Source organism: Seriola aureovittata, chromosome 5 (assembly GCF_021018895.1).
Source record: "Seriola aureovittata isolate HTS-2021-v1 ecotype China chromosome 5, ASM2101889v1, whole genome shotgun sequence".
Classification (NCBI taxonomy): domain Eukaryota; kingdom Metazoa; phylum Chordata; class Actinopteri; order Carangiformes; family Carangidae; genus Seriola; species Seriola aureovittata.
Window position 1 is genome coordinate 22,298,631 of NC_079368.1, and position 21,154 is coordinate 22,319,784.

Consider the following 21,154-nt stretch of genomic DNA (forward strand, 5'->3'; position numbering starts at 1 on the left):
TGGGTCATAATCATGATGTATTAATTGATAGTGGTGTGGAATTCAAGTCATCAACAGAGCAGAAGAGAAATAATGAGCAGCGCCAACATGTCATTTATATCATGCTGCCATCTTGTGGCAAAGCTGTGCCAATACACATTTAGATCCTGCAGGATCAACCTTGATCTAACGCTTCACAAACTTCCTACTGTAAGAGACAAAGGTACAGATCGGGTGTGTTTAAGGAGTAAATTTACTTAGTTGCTGCTTTTAGTGATCTGTAAGCAAACCTCTGTAATGAACACCACCTGCACATGGGGAACACAGTGGGTTTTGTGGATGTATGAATAGATAAACAATGTTAAAACGGAATAAGTCAATGAATCAATTAGTTGATTAACAGAAAATTAACCTGCAATTGAAAACATTTGCTGGTTCAAACTGTTTTTCTTTGTGTTACACGACAGTAATGTTTATATGTTGGACAAAGCAACCAATTTAAAAACATCAAATGTTTGGAACCTGAGAAACCATTGAAGGCATTTTTAAAAACCCTTTCCTGAAATTTAACAGGCAAAACTAGCAAATTATTCAATTATGAGAATAATGGTCAACAGCCACTGTAAACAACATGCTGGTAAAATATTCACACCTGACAAATTGTGCCACTAAAAAACATCTCAAACATCTCCAACATCACTAATATCTACAGTAACAATAACAACAGCATAGGTAGCTATTCCATGTGCCCGTATTGCCACTTATCTTTTCATATACAGTATAAACCCCAATAAGAAAGAATCATAATTTTATCTTACAGTATATACAGTACAAACAAAGAAACAGAGCGATGACGTATGTCACTCTCTCCAGGATAAGAATTATTTCCTTTTTTGCATTTAAACTACTGATATCAATAGTCTAAATGTAAGAAAAGTCCTGAGTGCCAGAGATGACAGTGGCAGTTCATGCTACAGACTGACGTGTGCCAACAAGTTCAACCTTTTGACAAATGATGATACGATGTCTCTGACAGAAGCTGTTATTTGTCGATCACGTTGCCCAGAGTTTGTCTAAACAAATGGCAATGCAGAAATAAGATGCCTTTACAGTGTAAATCTCAGGATGGCAACATTTGCATCCAAGTCGATGATGTCATCTAAGGCCTAAATAAAGTATCGTATATGGTTCTGTCATGTAGGGAAAAAATACAGTTTTTACATTTATTAAAAGTCAGTGCATAACATGACTAGTCAATGTATAGTCCACAAACCAAAGACTGCCAACGATCCTCTGTATAATGGACAGAGAATCTAATTCCAGTTATCTACAAAATGGCCCGTTTCCATTCATTAAAATGTCCAATTTCCAGTGATTGAGCTACAGTCCACTTGCACTTAAAAAGAACTAGTGAGAAGTACCAGTATCCACACTGGAAACAATCCAGTGCAGAGAGAGAATGCTGCGGTTTCGTCTTCAGTTTTCACAGCACTTCATCCACATGTGCATGACTCTGCCTGTCTTCATCAGCCTCCCTCTGGAGCTGCTGGTACTTTCTTTTGAAAAACCCAAACTAGGAAGATAACAGATTAAGTTTAGAGACAGTTGTAATGTCAGTTACGATATTTGATACAAAAAAGAATCAATAAAAAATGTGCACATTAGAGTTTCCAGTGTATGTTATCAGTTATATACCTATAAAGCATTAATGTAATGAACTTACATAGCCTATTTTTCTCATATCCAGATATACTGTATATATACTGTAAAAACACTGCATTGCATGCATAGTAGATTGTTTTTCCTTCTTAAGCTGCACATCTCTATGAAAACAGATCAGGTTCATTCTCTTCTCTCACAGAGGTGAAATGCTCATGTTTACAAATCGGACATGAAGTGGACATATATGAATAATTTACTGATGCTCCCCTGCATGCTGAAATTATCTTCACCAAGACGTTAGACAAACATGTACCTTCCACAGCAGTCCGACAGCCAGAGCCAACAGCAGCAGCCCGGCAATGGCGCTGCCAACTATCACTCCTACTGGAACATCACCTTTCTCTCCGGGTTTACTGATCGTCAGCATCACCTGGACAGCAGCAGGACAGATGCGGCATGACAAACAAAAATTAAACAGGCACTTCACACATCACACTATACCCCTATAGGTTTGAGAGAAAAAACATGTAAAATGTCATGCTTTTGTAATAGAGAGATTAAAATCAAGCTTTTTTTTAGTGTAGAAAAATTCATGTTGCTTTTTCACATGTTCTTGCTCAACAATGGTGTTGCAGTAAGAGAACAGAGTAAACTCATGAGATCCAGTAAGTAAGATAAAATGTGTTGATGTCTTAATGTGAGGCACAAAATCTAGAAGTTGAAATGAGATCTTACTGGAAGCTGTTTGTGGCTGATGAGAAGCAGATCGGGGTCAGCGGTCTCGACATTGACACTGGAGGTCAGCACAGTGGTCTGATAGGCGGCCTGTCAAAACAACATTTATACAAATCAGAGCACTAAAAGCAATTTATTAATCAGCAACAGAAGAAAATTAACGGTAATAAAAGCAGACAAAACAACCAATATTATAAAATTCCCTATTGAATACATTTACCGAAATAAAGGTGCCGCTCCAGATCCTTGTTTTAACTTCCACAAAGTAGTCACTCTTAACTTCAGTGTCTTTGAGGATGCATTTTAGATGCTTGCATTTTGCACTCTTGCAGTCCTAAATACGTAATAAAAGGAAATCAGTACACAACAATAATTTCAAATTACAGTGTCTTCTGTATCTGGATTATTTGTAAAAAAAAAACAAAAAAATAAATAACATTTCTATATGCAGTTTTTAATTTTATTATTCAAAGATCTATAGAAACTATGAAGTTAAATTAAACATCAATCAATCAATATATCATGTTATTACTGCATATTAAAAAGTGAAAAATATGCTTAAGGTACCTCGTGTGCACACACATAGATTTACGTTTGTGCCTTACAGCTTCTCTGAGATAAAAGTGAAAAATGTTGCTTGGAAAGATGTGATCTGAGAAACATCTCAGCACTTTGATGTATATAAAGAGAGAAATAAGTGACTAACCAGCGTCTCCGTGCCTTTGAGGTTCTCCTCAGAGAAAGACGCTTTGTGGCTTTTCACACCGATCTTCAGAGGATCAACCAGGCCGCTTGAATCACAGCTGACAGACCCTCCCTACAGGTGGAGAAGTCTCATGTCATTTATGCAATAGATGCTGTGGTCCAAATCATACAGTAAAACTCGTTTTACACACCCTGACTTAGGAGCAGTTTGGTAACAAGCTATATTGCAGATTTGGTGTCAACTAGGATATTTCTCAGAAAAGTTTTTTGCTCACTGCTTGTGTGTCCACTTTGGTCACATAGAGGAGCGGATTTCCACCTTCAGTGGTCATTGGCAGAGCGATGATCAGATACAGGAGGCTGACCGGGAAGTTACCTGTTGAAACCTTTAAAAACAATTTGTTTTAATAAATAATTGAAATCTAAAGTGAATATGAGAACTACATGATGACATTTTAAGAGACTGACTCATTTACTGCACCTTCACTGTAAAGTTAAACTCTGGGCCGATGTCGTCTAGAGTTTTCACCGTTGTTACTACTTGATTGGTTGAATTTGCCACGTAAAAATTGATATTTGACCGCCTAGGACAAAGAGACCATAAAAGGTAACATTTTAATTTATTTGCCATCAACCACTGTCAATCTTACACTGCAGGAACAAAATCAGTCACAAAACGTAAGATCACCTGGATAAAACGATCCCTGTATCATACTGAACAGGAATGGATATGTCCACATTGTTGTCCGCAGGTTTTTCCTCTTTACCATCACTGTAAAGAAAAAAAAAAGGGAAAGAAATTGTTACATGTGAATAATTTTAATTAAGAGGCACAATTTTTCATTGAATTTCTATTTAGATTCAGTTTAAATACCTCTTGGCCTCAAATTTCACCTGAGCTCGTTTTTGCGGCTGATCGAGACTGTATTCAAAATTGATTTCAAATTTCACCTGTAATGAAATAACATGCTTTGCATCAACTTCTGTAACTGGTCAAACAAAGAACCTGGTACGAAATAATTTCAAAGCAGTTTACAAGTAGCAAAATGTTTTTTTTTCTTGCATTTACCTCTTCATCTTTTTTTAATGCCGGGTATCCCACCTGGCAAGCGACAGTTTGTGTTTCTGTTGAGCTGCACTTGACTCCATCCGTCTGTCAATTTATAGATAAGACCAGTGCATAAGTGTTGTGTTCATTAGTTAATTACACTGACAGCGCATTACAATAAGGCTGGAAACCTCTTTAATGTTATTCAAACACTTATTCACCTGCACAGGTAGAAAAACAGAAAATGTTCCTTCACACTCTTCCCCACTAAATGTCGAAAAAATGGGTTATATTGATTTTTTAAAAATGTGTTAAATGATTTGATGATGATGCATTTATTCAGCGTGCGTGTGATTTTGTGACAATTAAGTTGAAGGATTTTTTTTCACATTAGCATCATGTCAACATAACCTTTTTTTAAGCCACTCACTGGAGGAAAGACGGAGGAGTAGTAGAGGTTGCTGGAGAACGTGGCCAGGACCTGAGTGTTGTACGCGTTCTCCTTTTTGTTCTTCACGGCGACTTCAAATGACAGTTCTCGGTTGTTAGCGCTGACCACAATGGGAGCTGAGCTGCAACACAAGAGCTCCGATTATTATCCTCTGCATTCATGTGATTTAATCTGTGTACGACACAGATTTAACTATGAGTACTGTCTAATTGACCAGAGGGGTGGTTAAAGTTACCTTTTCCCTGGACCTACTGTGAGCTGTGGGTGATTGACTCATATTGTTTAAAAGACTGTTGGTCTGTCTCTTTTTTCTTTATCATCTATAAATACAGGGGAGACATGCAGTATCTAAACGTGAAGTTATCCAGATGAACACTACTGCATCTAGGCCCACTTGAAAATGCTCAACACAGTATTTATATAGAAAGGAATAGCAGGGCCTTCCTTAAGTTTAAGAAACACAAAAATAGGCAAAAAGATCCAAGTCTACAAAAACAAAAATCAATAGCAGCTGCAAAAAACCACATGTGATCAAATGTGTATGAATGTGAGAAAACACTTTCAGTGTTGAATGTTCTCTGTAAAGTCATTGTTCATATCCTTTCATCTGAGTTAATTCACTCCCACATCTGACCTCACCATTTTATAGGCTATGAAGTTGTTGTATACACTGGAAAACTTTAATTTGTGCAGCTATAAACAATTAAGACAGACTCATAAAACAGAGAAAATAGAAAATGGTGTAATGGTTGTTCGGAGTTACCAGGGCACAACATCAAATAGAGGATTGCCCATTTTACCAGTACTGTAATATCAGCAGGTCAGTTCAGTACAGCCCCCCCCAGAGGCTGCTAGAGGAGCTTTTACCCAGTCCTGTTTACAAATATGTAACATGGTGTACCATGACAGCAGAAATATGTGAAGCTGTGTAATTTGACAATCTGTTTCTCAGAGGCCTCAGAAAAAAGTATTTCTTTAAAACATTAAATATTAATGACTTAATAAGCAACACTTAAAATTAATATTAAGAAAGAATTATTTTTAGTTTGTATCTATTAAGTGTTTAACAGTCACTTCATCAGGACTGTGTGTGTGTGGTTTGATGACATTTGACCGACAGTAGTCTGACAACATAAGCAACCTAATAATAATAATAATAATAATCTGATTCAAGGACTTGAAGAATCGGCTTGCTTCACAGACATGCATAACTTTTCTCAACAAAGCCGTGCCCACCTCCAACCAGCGAGCAGAGCACAGATACACAGACAAATACAGAACTCTCTCATGTGGAACAAGACAACTGCTCTAACTGGCCAAAAGCTTTATCTTTCTGTGCTGTAAGGCCCCATTACTGTATTAAAAAGCTGATTGAGAAATTCTTTTCAGGGCCTTTAGCACAAGTATCACGTATCCTCACTTCACAAATGACAGACATAATCTTGCCCAGGCTTGTTATTGTACTAAACACTTGATACAGGTCAGTGATTCTCACCTGGACGCCTTCGAGTCTGTCTTCACTCTCAGCACCAGGTCACTGATGCACACGTCATCAGAGCCACAGTCTTTTGTGAAGGGGATCTGAAACAATAACAGAGCAGCGAATTCAGCACAAGATGCTGCTTCACTTTTCAAAGGCAACTTTTCAACTCATGCCTATTCTCCTTTAATCTCTATAGAATTGGAAAAAACATAACATAAATGAAACCTATTATATTACTACAGCATGGGGTGAACTTTAATTTTGTTTTTAGGAAACCACGTAGTGTGTACATCTGCAAAACTTGCGTGAACACAAAATAACAAGTATGTTTAAAGTCTTCTGTCACCGGATATGTTTGTTGTAGATCATTGGACACCAAAGACTATGTCTGATTCACGTAGTGTATCAGTCACTTACAAAGAACTGCGAGGCCTTTGGAAAAAACTTATCGAGGACAGGATTCACATCTGCATTCTGCTGCTCGATTTCCACTTTCAGACTGAGGGAATTCACAAAGTCTGGAGTCTCCTGTTTAAGACATCATATATGGACAAATGAGGAGATAATTATCAAAAATACTTTATGTCTTTTTTAGACAAAAAGTAATAGTAATATATACACAAGCCTTATAAAGGTGCTCACATGAAAACAGTCAATGATGCCTGAACATTACCTGAACATAAACCTGGTAGTCTCTACACAGGGGTGTAGATGATATTTTTGCCTTTTCTGTGAGGAAGCGCTCATTGTTTTTTGTAAACATTCCTCTTGACGTCACTCGTGAAGCCTGTAAGTCGGCATCCAGAGTCAAAGTGTAGGATATATCTGAAAGAAAGTAAGGAAGACTGTATATGCATACACACTTTGACATCTGAGTGCAATCGTTTTTTGGGGATTTTTTTTCTTGAAAATGATTAAGTTGGGATTTGAATGTCTTTCAGCAATAGTTTCCATTTTGGGAAATAGGCTTATTCACATTTGTTAGAGTTAGATAAGAAGTTAGATACCACTTTCATGTCTGTACTCAAAAATACAATGTTACAGCCAGCAGCTAGTTAGCTTAGCTTAGCATAAAGGAAACAGCCAGTCTCACTCTGGTCACAAATTCACAAAATGTTTTCCAAAAATACTGAACTATTACTTTAAGTAAAAGGAGTCTACATATTCTTGAGAAGCCTAACAGGCGATCTGATTTACCGATGGGTCCAACAGGATTCTTAGGCCTGAATTCAGCACTGAAACAGAGGTTGGTGTTGAAACATGAAAGCTTTCGCCCGTTTATGTCACAGGGTTTGTTGAAGATGTTGATTTTATTGGGGTTGAAAGAAGCCTTGGCTGTGACATATGCCACACCTCGGGACCTGAAAAACATGTGTAATTTCAAAATATCATCAGCCTTGCAAGTTCCAACATAATGGGTTCATCAATGTTTCCACATATTGTGCTGGATTGACTCACCAGAGCTGCACCACTTTGCCATAGGCACCAACTGAGATGTCTGGGAGTGTATCATCATTCAGATCTTTGAAGCTATCTAGGGACCTTCCAAAATACTGCAACTGAGAATCCAGTTTGGAGCCAAGGATTCTCTGAAAAGTTAAATTAACCAAATGTGATATAGAGTATGTGTCATATGAAAGACAAACATTAATTTGAATTCATTCATCAACGGTTTCTCTCCGTACCTGTGAGAACTCTTTGTTTAAAGTCTTCTTCTCTCCATTGTAGATGTAAATGACGCCTTTTTGTTTGTCCTCTAGTGGCGCTCCAACTACAATATCGTTGTAACCATCAAGGTCCAGGTCAGGAATGGCAGAGATAGCCATCCCGAATCGTGCGTTTTCAGTCGGGGGTGGGCCATTGAGGAACCCCTGCTCGTTCAGTATACCCTTCAAATGGTAAGACAGAGAAAGTCTGAGCTTGGCAGGGCTAAACGTCACGCTACAGCTCCTTTAAGCTTAACAATAAATGAAATCCACGTCATCTACTAGACAAACTGAGGGCTTATACTCATTTTTACCTTGGTGACGGAGAAGAGATAGACCCTGCCTTCCTCTCTCTTTAGCTCGCTCATGAACATGGGCGCACCAACCAGTAGGAGGTCTGTCACCCCGTCTTTGTCCACGTCCAGGGAGCACAAGACGCTTCCAAAGTATGACCCTATCTAGGACAACAATTGCCAGCTGTTAATTAATGACGACACCGCATGTATACAGTTGGCTCAATGTGAACAGCATATCCTCCAGCGTCAGTACCTGTTTCCCTCTTTCTGAGTCTATGATAGCAGATTGCTTCCGAGCGTTGACAGTGTAGACGATTACTTGTCCAGAGTGGTTGGAGCGAGGTGCACCCGCCACAAAGTATAGTGTAGAGCCATCGTTCAGCGTGGTGACGGAGTAACCTGGAAATGCCCACAGGTAACACATTTACTAGCTGACATCTTATTACTTGAACAGTGATGGATTGTAACTAAGTATATTTACTAAGTACTGTACTTAAAAACAATTTTGAAGTATTTCGTGTTACTTTGCTACATTTCAGAGGGAAATGTTTTCCTGTTAACACCACTATATTAATTTGAAAGGTATAATTACTTGTTACTCTGCAAATTACAGGCTCTGCACACTTACACAACAGTTTTCAGTTACTCTGGCTAATTAAACCTCTAATCAAGCATAAGTTGGTTGGAAACAAGTGATTTCACTGAACTCTATGTAGATAAATGCCATATTTCCATATGGTTTCATCCTCTTCTTCTGCAATACTTATACTGTAATGGCACCTGACAGAAGAATTAGTGCCATCAGCTGTTTATCTTGAATCAACTCCTATTATTCAGCGGCAGTGAATGGAAACATGCATTCATTTGTATTTGGGTTGGTTATTTGCACTACCTTTGATTGGAAACCCTGATAGGGTTGTCCTGCCTCAGCAGGTACGACAAAATCAACAAAAGCTGTCCTGAGAAGACGTCTTGTTAGGCAACACAAGTGAAAAAACCTGTGTCAATGGATTATGGGTGTGCAGGGGTTTCAGGAGTTCTCATGCAAAATACAGTATATGATTATCCCAATAAAATATGACGCAATACTACATACAACTACGTACTGCTCTACAAGCTTCAACATGAATATGCTGTTTATAAGTATCTGTAGTTCACTTAGTACTTTTACTTTTAAGTAACTGTTTGACTCCGACACACTCGTGTACTTTAACTGAAGTAATATTTTGCATGCAGGACCTAATTGTACCATAGTATATACACTGTAGTATTGCTACTTTTACTTAAAGGACCAGTGTATAAGATTTAGAGGCAGCTAGCAGTGAGACTGCAGCTTGCAACCAACGGAAACCCCTCCCGTCACCCCTCCCTTTCCAAGCAGGGAGCAAGGGAACCGACGGTGGCCTTTAGGTAACGTAAAAAATGCAAAAGGCCCAGAGCCAGTGTTTGGTTTGTCCATTCTGGGTTTCTGTAGAAACATGGCGGTGCAACATGCCATGCTCTCCTATGTAGATATGCAGCGCTCATTCTAAGCTAGCGAAAACACAGGTGATTATACACTAATGAAAACATAATTATGTATATTATATTCCATTTCTGCCAATACATCCCCCTGAATCCTATACACACAATCTCAATATTTCTTCCACCACTTTACTTAGACCAGCCCTTGTAACACAGCTTCAAAGACCAAATCATTGCATAAATTCTATGGTAAACATGTGGTATTTTTGCCTTACAAAATATTTATAATAGAATTATTATGGATTTCTCTTAAAGACATATCTAAATTAATATTAACTGCAGTTTCAACACAATTATTCTAACAATCGCCACGGGTACAATCATGGATGTTCAGCTGTATGTAAACAATACAGGAAAGGGCAGATATGGTCTGGGTATGTATGCATTTAACAACGTTAAAAGCACTGAAAATGTAGAAAAGTCAAAAGAGGAAGATTGATTTCCAAATTTCAAATTAGGACAAAGGAAACTATTTTGGCTTTAATCCTGTAGCCTCTACTGCAAAGTAAAAATTAATGTGTCTATAAGAATGTCCATTATAGATTTATTTTTTCTATGATCTTCCACTTCATGGAACACTAAATGCTGAAAGACGTGGTTGGCTGAGAATTTGGCAATTTCACAAACCAGTTTCCGCTCGAAAACACCGCAAATTTTTACCACACCTGCACATTCATGCTGAGACAGCCTCTGTTGCCCAGAACGTGAAGACCTCCACTGAGGCTGCGGTATTTACATTCACATCACAAGCTACATTATGAAAACTTATGATAGAGTAAAGTGTAAATGCCTACCCAGTAATGAGCTGTGGTTTCTGTCTTGAAGAATCTCCTCAAAGGCTGAGAAAGGGAGTATGTCAACCTTTGACCCTGTTTGATGGAGGACCGTCCCGCTCCAAGAGTAGGCTCCCACTGCTCCCAGCATCATCACATCCTTCAAGAGCAAAGACCAATCAGCAGAAACCATAGACATACTGCTGTAGATGAAAGTCTCAACTTTCTCGGTGGTTTCAAGTTATTATACTTAGTCTCCCAGAAAAACCACCATAAATGTTGGTAAAGGGAACTCTTTAAGATCACGTCAGATGACTGTAGATAAATGCAGCTTCCTATTTCCTGTCAGTGAGAATGGTAGGTTGGTATAGCTATATATAAGCTTTTTTGTCACTTCAAACCGTGGTCACAAATGGTGTTTCTATAACTGTCATCAAGAATCTTTACTTAATAGTATTTTGTTATTATTATATATTTTTACAGCATTAACGTCAAAAACTGGTGGCCAGTGGCGTATACGTCTGTATGTGGAGCGTTCACACTCAACAATATCTGGTGAATGTATCAGTGTTTTCCCACAACTGATAGAGAAGCTTTCAGAAGCGTACAAGGCGGCGATCTGTACCTGCTGGCTGGAGTAGTGGGCGCTGAATCCGACCTGGGACATCTCCATTTTGAAGTTGTCACCCCCCTTTCCAGTGCCTTGTGAGAACACACCATCAGGAAAACACCAGGATCAGAAAGAGAAGGAGCAGAGCAAGAATCAGACAAAGGGATTTTCTTTTCATCCTCCCTTGGAATCTTCAACTGTGACAGACACGCTGGGACAAGCCCGGATGAGATTCTTTGAAGAGGATATGAATCATCATGCGGTGTCAAGTAAATTACACATGGTATAGTAAGTTCAACAACAGGAAGGATGAAGAAATAATATGCACCCTCAATGTTGAAGATGCGATCCCCCAGTGTTCCAGCGATGGTGGAGAGAGCCGCTTCTTCAGACACATTGAAGAAGTATTTCTCTGTGGGTAAACTGGCGATGGATTTGATTTCTTTGATTAGGTTTTCTGTGTCGATGTTGTTTCTAATGTAATAACCCAAGACCTAAGAAAAAAAGGAGGAAACAGAAAAAAAGAAAGAGTGAGTGGTAGGTAATAACACACACACACAAGAAAAATAATTGTATGCAAACATAAGCTTTTGGTCTCACAGTTTTACAGTCATCATACTGAAATATGGTGATGAAAAACAGGAGTGGGGCTCAAATCTATAAAGCTCAAACTGCTTTATCTAAAAATGGTTGCAGATATTATCATAAAAACAAAACACACACACACACACATTCTTAAAAACACCATTACGACTACTGTGTATATATGACATGATGAGAGTAATGAGGTGTCACAATGCCAGATCCTCACTTACAGCGATACCAAAGCGGGTGATGCCTTTGCTCTCACACTCTGCGATGACTTTATCTCTGATGGATACGTCGTGAGACTCTCCATCAGTGACGACCACCATCACCTTGGCAGCGCCCGGTCGGCCGCCTCGATCGAAACCCTGCTTACTGAAAAGAGAACACACAAGTCTCACTTCTGAGCTCACTTTTAAATGTTCTTTTAAATAAATAAGTGATAAAAGAGGGACTATGCCACAAATACATTTCTTTTAATAGAAAGATAATGGTATGGCTGCAAAAATGAATTTAAAATTAATTGTTAAAATGCAGTTTTTTAGTTTACAAGTGAAAGAAAACTAGACCCAGTCAGGTGATAATAAAACAGAAAACCAGACAATCAAAAAAAAAATCAAATAATAAGAAGATAAACAAGCAAACAAACACACAAATAAATAAAAACATTTATAGATGCAGTATATGCATATGTATAAAAGTCGGTAATGCTGCACCACCAACCTGGCATATTGGATCGCCTTGAAGGTATTTGTAGAGTGACCATACACTTGTGTGATTCTGGACACTGCACTGATCACGTCTTCTTTGTTTTTATACTGGTTCAGCATGAATTCAAACTTGGGATCAACGGCGTACTGAATGACACTGACCTGGCATGGTAAAAAATTTGTGTGATAAAGCGCAGAAAGCTGTCATTAATGACCACAAAACAATAAGGTAACCGGTTAAATTAAGAATCAAGATTATCCTCTCATTTATCTCTGCATAAGTTTCCTGTTATGGCACATGAGACGTGACGTTACCTGTGTGTTTTTGGGCCCGATGTCGAGTGCAGGTATTAGTTTCTGGAGGAAATGGTTCATTGGTTCCCAGGGATAAATGCTGTTGGATCCGTCCAAAACAATCACAATGTCCATAGGCCCTCCACATGCTATAAAAACATCACAAGAAGGGGCACAGCTGTGACAAATCGAACTGAGGCCATACATTTTACATTCCTGCTGATTCATTTTCTGAGGTTATTTTTCCTGCCTTCCATGCAGCCACTGGTTTCAGTGCATGCCGATACAGTAGAGCAATACATTTTGCAGACTTTAAACTTGCCTGAGGCTGGTAATATATCCCAGTTAACCATTAGTGGCCTTTCTTTATTTGTTAATATTATATAATGTGTAATGTGTTTTAACAGCTGCAAGCAGAGACACTTTCTTGTGGGTGGATTTAAAGCTCTGACTTTCAGAGTTTGAGAGTAGTGGATGCTGTTGACCCCACAGACAAAAATAATAATAATAATGATGTCACGCTCGCTTGTACCTGAAGGAACAGTTTTCAAATTCTTTAACTCAGACTGCATGTCACTGTGCTGCACTTCTGACATTAACTGACACGTGCCTTTAAAGGAAGCAGATTAGATACTTAACGCTGTACAAATTAAAACATCAACAATCACATAAAAACCTCTTACTCTGGATGGCAGGAGAGAAAGCAGGTTGAGGCTTAAAGAGGGGGCTCATTTTTGCACATATTCCAGGGTGGAAGTCCTGAGTGCCACACAGCTGTCCCCAGAGAGGACCACACGTCTGTATTAGATGACCACAGAACAAGAGAGAAGAGACGCATTGATGTCACTGCCTTTAAAAACTCACAGAAAGCTCTTATGTCTGTGTTTAATAGTTGTAAATTTGACTTAACTCATATTAAAATGCTTTTGGTAGGAAATAACGACATAGTGAAACCTGCAACATCAGCTTATATATTTAGGACCCTAATAGCCTGGGACTACTTCCTGTTGCAGCAGCTAATTTAAAGCACATACTGTACTTCCTGCAGCACTCAGCCTACCATCAAACCGCTGACTGCAGGCATCCGAGTAAGAGTCAAACCCAGGCACATCTTATCGTCAAGGTTTCTAACATCTGGAATACTGACAGAATCTGTAAATAAAGTAGCAAAGACAACATTAAAGTTCATTTTGTAGTTATTAAATCTGGAATTTATACAATGTGTGCAATTAAAGCTCAAAGTATGAATAAAACACATCTTTTCAGTTGTGTTTAGGCTTCTTGAAGTACATGGACAATGTCAGAGAGGTAGAGAGGTCAAAAGTTAAACAGCAAAACACAAAAACCTCACCTTGCAGATTGAGCTTGTCGCAGCTGTTTCTTGACCCTGTGACTTGACACTTGTAAACATCCCCCTTCTTGTTTCTATTGAAACCACTCCATGGAGCGCCAACCAGGAGCCTGCAGAGGACAACAATATCCATCTCTTCCTCACTCTCATAAACACCCAGCACGAGAGGCATGTCTCAATGTTTTTGTGCACAGTGAGTAAGTTATGGCAAAGATTTTAACACTCATTTCACTACTACATGTGCATGTCATATCAGCCTGTATCATTTTAAGTCTGTGTAGTCTTGTTCTGAGAATGTACCAACAAGTCCGTCATATCATTCTTTGAACCTCTAAAGAAAAATCAAACAAGATTCTACAGGCTAACACAGAAAATAACCACATTATCCCCACATCACAACATTCACATGCTACTGGCTGATGTTGTAGCTGATGTCGATGGAAAACAAGATTTGTCAGTATTCCTTTCTGATGGATGGTACTGTGGAATACACAGTACAGTTAGAGGGCTCTATCAGATACTGTACACCTCCCCCAGTTACGCAAAGGGGCACTCCTCCAGACGTGAGTTACTCTACGAGACTGTGACTCAGAGTGTGCAACATGCAGACATCGCCGAGGAGTTCAGTTACTGTTTAACTAAATGTTACAAATGAGTAAGGGAAAACGCAAGACACTTTAAACATGGATTGTTTGTGACACACTTAGGGTTTTTGAGACTACAGTTTCTACAGCATTGCAGGAGTTTACCCAGGATGGTGCTTTGCAACATCAACTAGTCAGCAGAGTTAGACAAATTAGATGTTTTCAGACAGTATTACTCTCGCTATACTTATCAGTTGGAAGTAGAAATAAAAACATTTTGTCACTGTCTTGTAGATAAGAGGAAAGAGAACTTGTTTAAGAATAAGACTACAAGTCTACAGCCATGCTCTGTGAGGCTTTACTTAGGTACACTAGCGCTTGGACACACAGTAAATGCTAACATAGGCATGGTAACTAAAAAACCACAAATGTCAACCTCAAGGGTGCATGAGGAGGAGTCAGCAGCAACGTTTTGGTATCTGTAGGCATGAAAACAACTCTGCACACTGTGACACTACCTTCATGATCAAGTACACATTTACTGTCACTGCATTAGAAGCAGTGCATTCCAGTGCACACCAAACTCTGACCTCGTCATCGGATTGTAGCAACAGACACCATGATTAAAGTACCGTCCCTACATTGAAGAAGACTATTTGCCAATCGTACCATTTGCCTTCATGGTTTGTCGTTTGTAGGACTGTGTAGCCAAACTCTTCCACCGCTGGACCACTGAAAATCTTGGCACCTGCAGTGCCGACGTTGAAGGACTGTGAATGCCAGACTCTGTCAGCTGGTGGAGGACAAAGCTGAGGTTAGATGACAGTGACACTGATAGTTTATAACGGCATCTTAACAACATCATATAATTCTCTTTACCCGGAACAATCACACCGTCAGTTACCAATCGCTGTATATTATCATTATTTTACATTTTTGGGTTTGTAAATGTTCAAACCAAAATATATTCATTATTTTTTCTGAAGCAGTGGTTTCAGCCACAATGACTTCCTCTTTCGTGTTTACACAGAGGCTGAATCCTTTTAAAAACCACATCAGCTTGACTCATCATGGCAAGGTACCACACTAAAAAAGCTTTGCAACACATGATGGTCATAGTATTTATGGAGTGTTAAAGATTGCGTAATGGACATTGCTCATTATGGAATAATTCTCTATAGATACAATCCATCTTCACGCACAGCTCTCTGAACCCCCTCAGGACATGGAATTTGGTCCTCTACCAGCGAGTCTTTCTACAATATTGAGCCCACAAGCCCAAACAGGCAGAGAGCTCTGCTAGCAGCCTGCCTTCCCCTCAATAAGCAGGCAGAAGAATGTGGATGGCTACTGGACTCAGGAGACCTTCTCCAGCACAGCCTCCTGCCACGCCTGTTTACCTGCAGAACAAAGTAGCACTTTGCCTCCTCTTGGGGCCCCATAACATATCAATATTTCCTCTCATTTCACAAATAGGAACTATGTGCATATGAGAGAATGATCAAAAGTCTCTGTCTGGCTGCTGCTTGAAAGCTTCCACTGTTTATACAGAGGAGACACCAAGCAACCATAGACTGCAAGCAACACAATTTCTTTTGTAACTTTTCTCCACTATGAGCTACATAACAAACAGCAAAAACTACAAATCTGCTCTTATTTAATCCATGTGGGCTGATTACATTTGAGAACAGATGAAGAAAAACCTGCAGGACGATGTGAAATATTGCAAAACAAAAACACTACCATACAGATGCATTAAGTAAATTCATATTGAGCTTCATTAGTGTTTAAAGTGCATGAAAAACATGTTACAGTCACTTTCTGTGGGCTGTAACGATTGACTTTAATAATCCTTGCCTACGCCAGTGTTATGAAAACGATATAAACCCGTCGCTAGATACTTTGAATCTCTTAACTCTCAGGGTGAGAAGACAGCGTCGCGAGGCTAATGGTGAAAATAACAAGTTCAAAGTCCAAATAAGAAGTTCGGTACTTACTAATGACTATTATAATGAAGAAGATATTCCCCCAGAAGAACTCCATCGTCGACTTTATTCCATTTGTATGTGGTGATTAGTCTAAATGAAGCCGCCGCACTTGACAAAGTTGTGGCTGCAGCTCGAGTCAGCGATGACGCACCGGACAGACGGTCTATATTAGGAGTTGTGCTCTTCCTCTTACCTGCCGATGCAAACTTTGACCCAAGTTTTATCAAAGGATGTGAAGTGCATCCTGTAGTAAAATCTGACTGGGGGAAAAGGAAGTTCGGGCACGTACAAAATCCAGTTATGGGCAGGCAGGAGATCAGAAAAAGGAGCCTCAGATAGATGAATGTATAGATAAAAGTTGAAACCCTTAATATAAATTTAAACTCTTAGTTCGAGTAGAAGCAAATGTTAGAAAAAAACAAGTCCACACCCATCAGCCTTCATTGAAATCTCTGAATTGTCATTCCAGTGCCACATCTTAAGTGGACAAAACAACACTCAAATCAACAGTCATATAAAATATATATACATCATCAATTAAGAGTTATCAGTTTGAGACTTGTCAGCTCCCAACTCCCTGAACCCTGTAATTTCATTCATATGACATGTAGAATATCAAGAACCTATAAACTGAAGCCCAAACAATAGAAGGTCTATTATGAGATATCTTTGAAAAATGACATAAGTATTTGTTTTCCTTTACAGGAAAACAGTGATGTAAGACCTTTCATTGGAAAATGTTTAAGAGACTTTAAAAGACATGCGAGGGGTTGAAAGCTTTAATTTTCAATGACAAAGAAATTCTGATTTGGAAAGGACATCATAGCTTGTGGGTGTTTCTCAGTATCCATGCGGATTGCATCCTCTGATGTCATATCGCTTAGTGAGTTATTAAAGGGATCTTGCTGATTTTACAAATAAACATGAGTGTCGTGGTCGGTGGACGTATGACTCAGCCTCTGTCCTCTGTGGCGCTAGAGGAAGTCTCGGAAAATAACCCCGATGATATCTTCTCTGCCACAGATTTCCACAGAAAGCCTGCATTGTGAGCTGGGGGTTGTGGAATTTGAAAGATGCATTTTTTGAGCATGGAGGGTCAATTAAAAAAAAAAAAAAGTTCTTAGTTGCATTATGGGAAATGTAGGATCCAGTGTTTTCTGAGCTTGACACATACAAGGGAGTGAAAGTCAGCATCTCAACCTCTCAGTTACACCTGAAAGCAACCCAGTCTGATCCGTTGGCCAGTGAGGAGTTGAGAGTAAAAAGCCTTGCTCAAGAGCGTCTGAGTGGCGGTAATGAGGGAGGCACAAGCCCCATCCCAGATTTATCCTGCCTGGCAAACCTGCCAGTGATCTAACCAGCTAAGGCCAATTAACTTACTGTCTAACAACAAAGATGAGCTGATCATCATTTGCTATCTCCACCCTTCCATTTAGCTCACACCAAATCTTAAATCACAGGGGCGAGTCCTATAAGTTGCCAGATGTTAGGCTTTCATATTACCAACCGCAATAAAAGTCATTGAAGCCTTTAACTTATCTTCAATATCAGCCTGGGAACGCCTGCATTTAATACAAGCAGTGCGAGCAGTCATGAGGCAAATGCAAACCTTGTTCAGAACCTACAAATAAAGTTTTATACCTTAGGGGCTGAAATGTAATTAAGCAGTTAATGATCAGTTATCAGACCTCAGAATTCCAGATACACTGTGGTCTTTGGGGAAGCAGGTAAACCACAGACTCACAACCCTCAGCTATGTGTTTCAGTAAAGTTGATTCACTGTTTTTCGGGTGGTCTGGAAGAAACAATGCACAACCTTATTCAGCCGCTGAGTCCCTTCGCCCACTCCTCTGTTTGAGAAGTCATGATTCGTGTATAAGTCATCCGGTGAGACAGAGCACCTTGAAAGAAGTTGGAGCATTTGTATGGTAGTAATGCAGGGAAGTTCCTGGAAAAGAATAGTCTGTCTCTATTTTTTGACATTTGTGTTGACAAGATTTACTTTTAGAAACCAAAGATGTGAAAAGGGTAATGGCTTGTGAGATGAATCTCACTCAGTACTGATGTTACACAGAGAAACTACATTTGTTTAAGTCCTCTTCTTTTAACAAGACACTGCATTCCTTCATCTGTACACATCAATTCACTGACAAAAGTGTGGAGAGTTACTACTCGGCAGCGTACTCGGTGAAATCATCTTGAACAATCTAAGGAAGGATCTCGAAACAGCAAAGTCTGAGGTGTGTTTTCCTGTCAGGCCCCTGAATAATGGAGCGATGTGGGCACGTCATTAGAAAATCCCCACTGAGGAGGAAAATGAATCATTTGAAGTTAGTCTGGAAGTTTGGAGACCATTTAAAAAAAAACACGATAAGCCTTTGTCTTTTTTACTTACTGTTTATTTTAAACAGTCATATCATAAAAGGTCCTGGCCCCTCAGGACATTGAGCCATGCAGATTGTTTTTACTATATCTTCACATTTCTGAGATTTCTGCCACTACTCCAGGGCAATACCATTTTTTGTGTTGCTAACAGAATTGAAAAATTACATCTAAAGGATTAAACAGCAACATATATATATATTTTTTTTGTGCCTGTTTGTGTGGATGATCCACAAAGCACGCTGTCAACAGTTCTCATAGAACTACTGTCTGCAAGAGAGCTAGGACTAAAAGTGTTTATTGCGACGTTAGCAGTGTGTGGTGTTTGGTGTAAGTTTGTTTCTCTATGCAATACATCTTCCCCATAAGCTGCAACCTCAAGAGTTGTCACAGAGTTGAATCATCACGTCTCTGGCACAAACAAACACAAACTGAAGTAGCTAACCCCAAGCTAACTGACTTCACCCTAACCCTACAAAACAAGCCACATAGCAGATATCTATGTTGTTGTCCTCTCTTTGTTCGTTCCAGCATGAGTCACCGCTTCTATTAAAATATCACATCAAAAATAATAAAACAAAGTTTATTTGATTTTACTGAACCAAAGTCATTGTTGTTGCCTTTCTGATGTGAGGAAAGGGTTCGGAAACACATCATGTGTCTTAGGTTCCATATCACCATTAGTAGTATTTGTGTGTGTGTATAAAAATATTCAGTGATTCAGAGTCACAGATTTTGTCACTGTAGCGTTCAGACAAATGAAAGAAAGATATTGCTCTTTCAGTGCTTTTGTTACTGATGAGTACGTTTAAAAACCACATTATAGAGTATAATGGAGACATGAATACAGAAACACACACACACAAACTTCTGGCTGAGTGGATTGTAGCATGGAACTAATCCCTCTTTCACACCCATCTGCTGACCAATGGGAATCTAAGGCCCTGATTTGCCCTGTTGCATTGTGAGCCAGACAGTCACATCCAGCAGGCTCAGAGGGGCTCACGAGTCAATGACTGCACGCAGACACAGTGGAAATGCAACTTGTGGGTGAAGTTGCCATAATGTCACATGACCAAAGACTTTATTTCAACCTGTGCAGAGGCTCTGTTGGACTTGCACAGGTACATTCCCTGGCTTCAGATCATTCTAACAATCCTAACTAGAGGCACAAGAAATGATGGGTGCACTTTTCTTTTTGTAGATGTGAGCAAGAGGGTGAATTATCTTCTTGCAAGTCATGGACTGACATCCAGTGGTTTGTAGATTAAGATATCAACCTTGTGCAACGCGCCTGACAAACAGCCTTCCGGATGACACATACACACAAGTTCAGCATGCAATGAGAAAACTTCAGTCTAGATAAGTGCCACAACTACTTGTTGGCAATAAACTGGACAAAGACTGGTGGGAGAGGTTTCCTTAATAGTAGAAAAATGGTCTTTCGTCAACAGTAGTAACAACTGGCAGATGTTAACTATTTACTAAAGCTCACTGCAAGGCATTTTAGTCTAAAGTACAATGAGGATATCTTACATTTCAAATATGATGGGACAACCACATTAAAGTGTGCTACCTTGCTTCAAGTGGTGTTCCATGACACTCAGTGTGACCGCACTGGTGACACGCAACAAACGTCCCCAACAAGGCTCAAGCCAGGATTGTAGTGGTGAAACACCATGCGTATTACATCACTGGGTCACCATGACGCCTCAGTAAACCGCACGCCTGACAGACATGAAAATCGACTAAATGCAATATTCTTAAATGTAACTCAAACGTCCTACAATTTCAAGACACAGTCCATCTGGTGCTGAGAGTTACAGAGCACAATAGAAGAGTTTCATTGTGGCATGAAAAATATCTGTGGTGTGGCATTGAGGTTGAAAGAATGGCAGGGTATTACATTTTCCTCAACTAAGGAAGCTACTAAGCATTTCCAAGGCCATTCTGCACACACGTAACAAATTTCTGACATGACAAAGAACTTCCTTATCTTTTCTTAAGTGGACAATGTCTTGCATGAACTGCAGAAAGCTTGTAGGGCCTTAAAAAAACAAAAGTGTGACGGTTAATATAAGGATGTGGTTGTAAGAGAGTAAGAGAGGCATACTTGAGAGCCTGAGGTTGTCATTTTTAATGTTTGGTCTCTTTGAGAAAACAAAGGCAGAGAAAAACAGAGCTGCTCACCATCCTGTTTTCAATCAGTCCATAGCTGTTACAACAGACTGACTTCATGTGCTTTTTCTCAGCTGAAACCGATCATATAAAGTATTGGGCTGCTCTGG

At 39.4% G+C, this 21,154-nt stretch overlaps 1 protein-coding gene across 1 annotated transcript; it reads right to left on the minus strand.

Moving 5' to 3' along the window:
- On the minus strand, nt 1-16,644 carry LOC130170212 (integrin alpha-2-like). Its single transcript, XM_056377400.1, has 30 exons — nt 16,494-16,644; nt 15,166-15,289; nt 13,913-14,022; nt 13,622-13,713; nt 13,245-13,359; nt 12,583-12,710; nt 12,281-12,429; nt 11,788-11,932; nt 11,301-11,466; nt 10,988-11,064; nt 10,384-10,522; nt 8,319-8,464; nt 8,084-8,227; nt 7,749-7,952; nt 7,522-7,652; nt 7,261-7,424; nt 6,737-6,888; nt 6,481-6,591; nt 6,076-6,161; nt 4,560-4,701; nt 4,151-4,234; nt 3,956-4,032; nt 3,770-3,853; nt 3,563-3,665; nt 3,357-3,467; nt 3,083-3,193; nt 2,597-2,710; nt 2,377-2,466; nt 1,955-2,071; nt 1-1,552 (listed from the first exon to the last, which is right to left on the minus strand). Exons 1-30 carry the CDS (start codon nt 16,537-16,539, stop codon nt 1,463-1,465), a joined length of 3,552 nt encoding a protein of 1,183 aa, XP_056233375.1. The 5' UTR covers nt 16,540-16,644; the 3' UTR covers nt 1-1,462.
- Nucleotides 16,645-21,154: the final 4,510 nt, after the last annotated feature.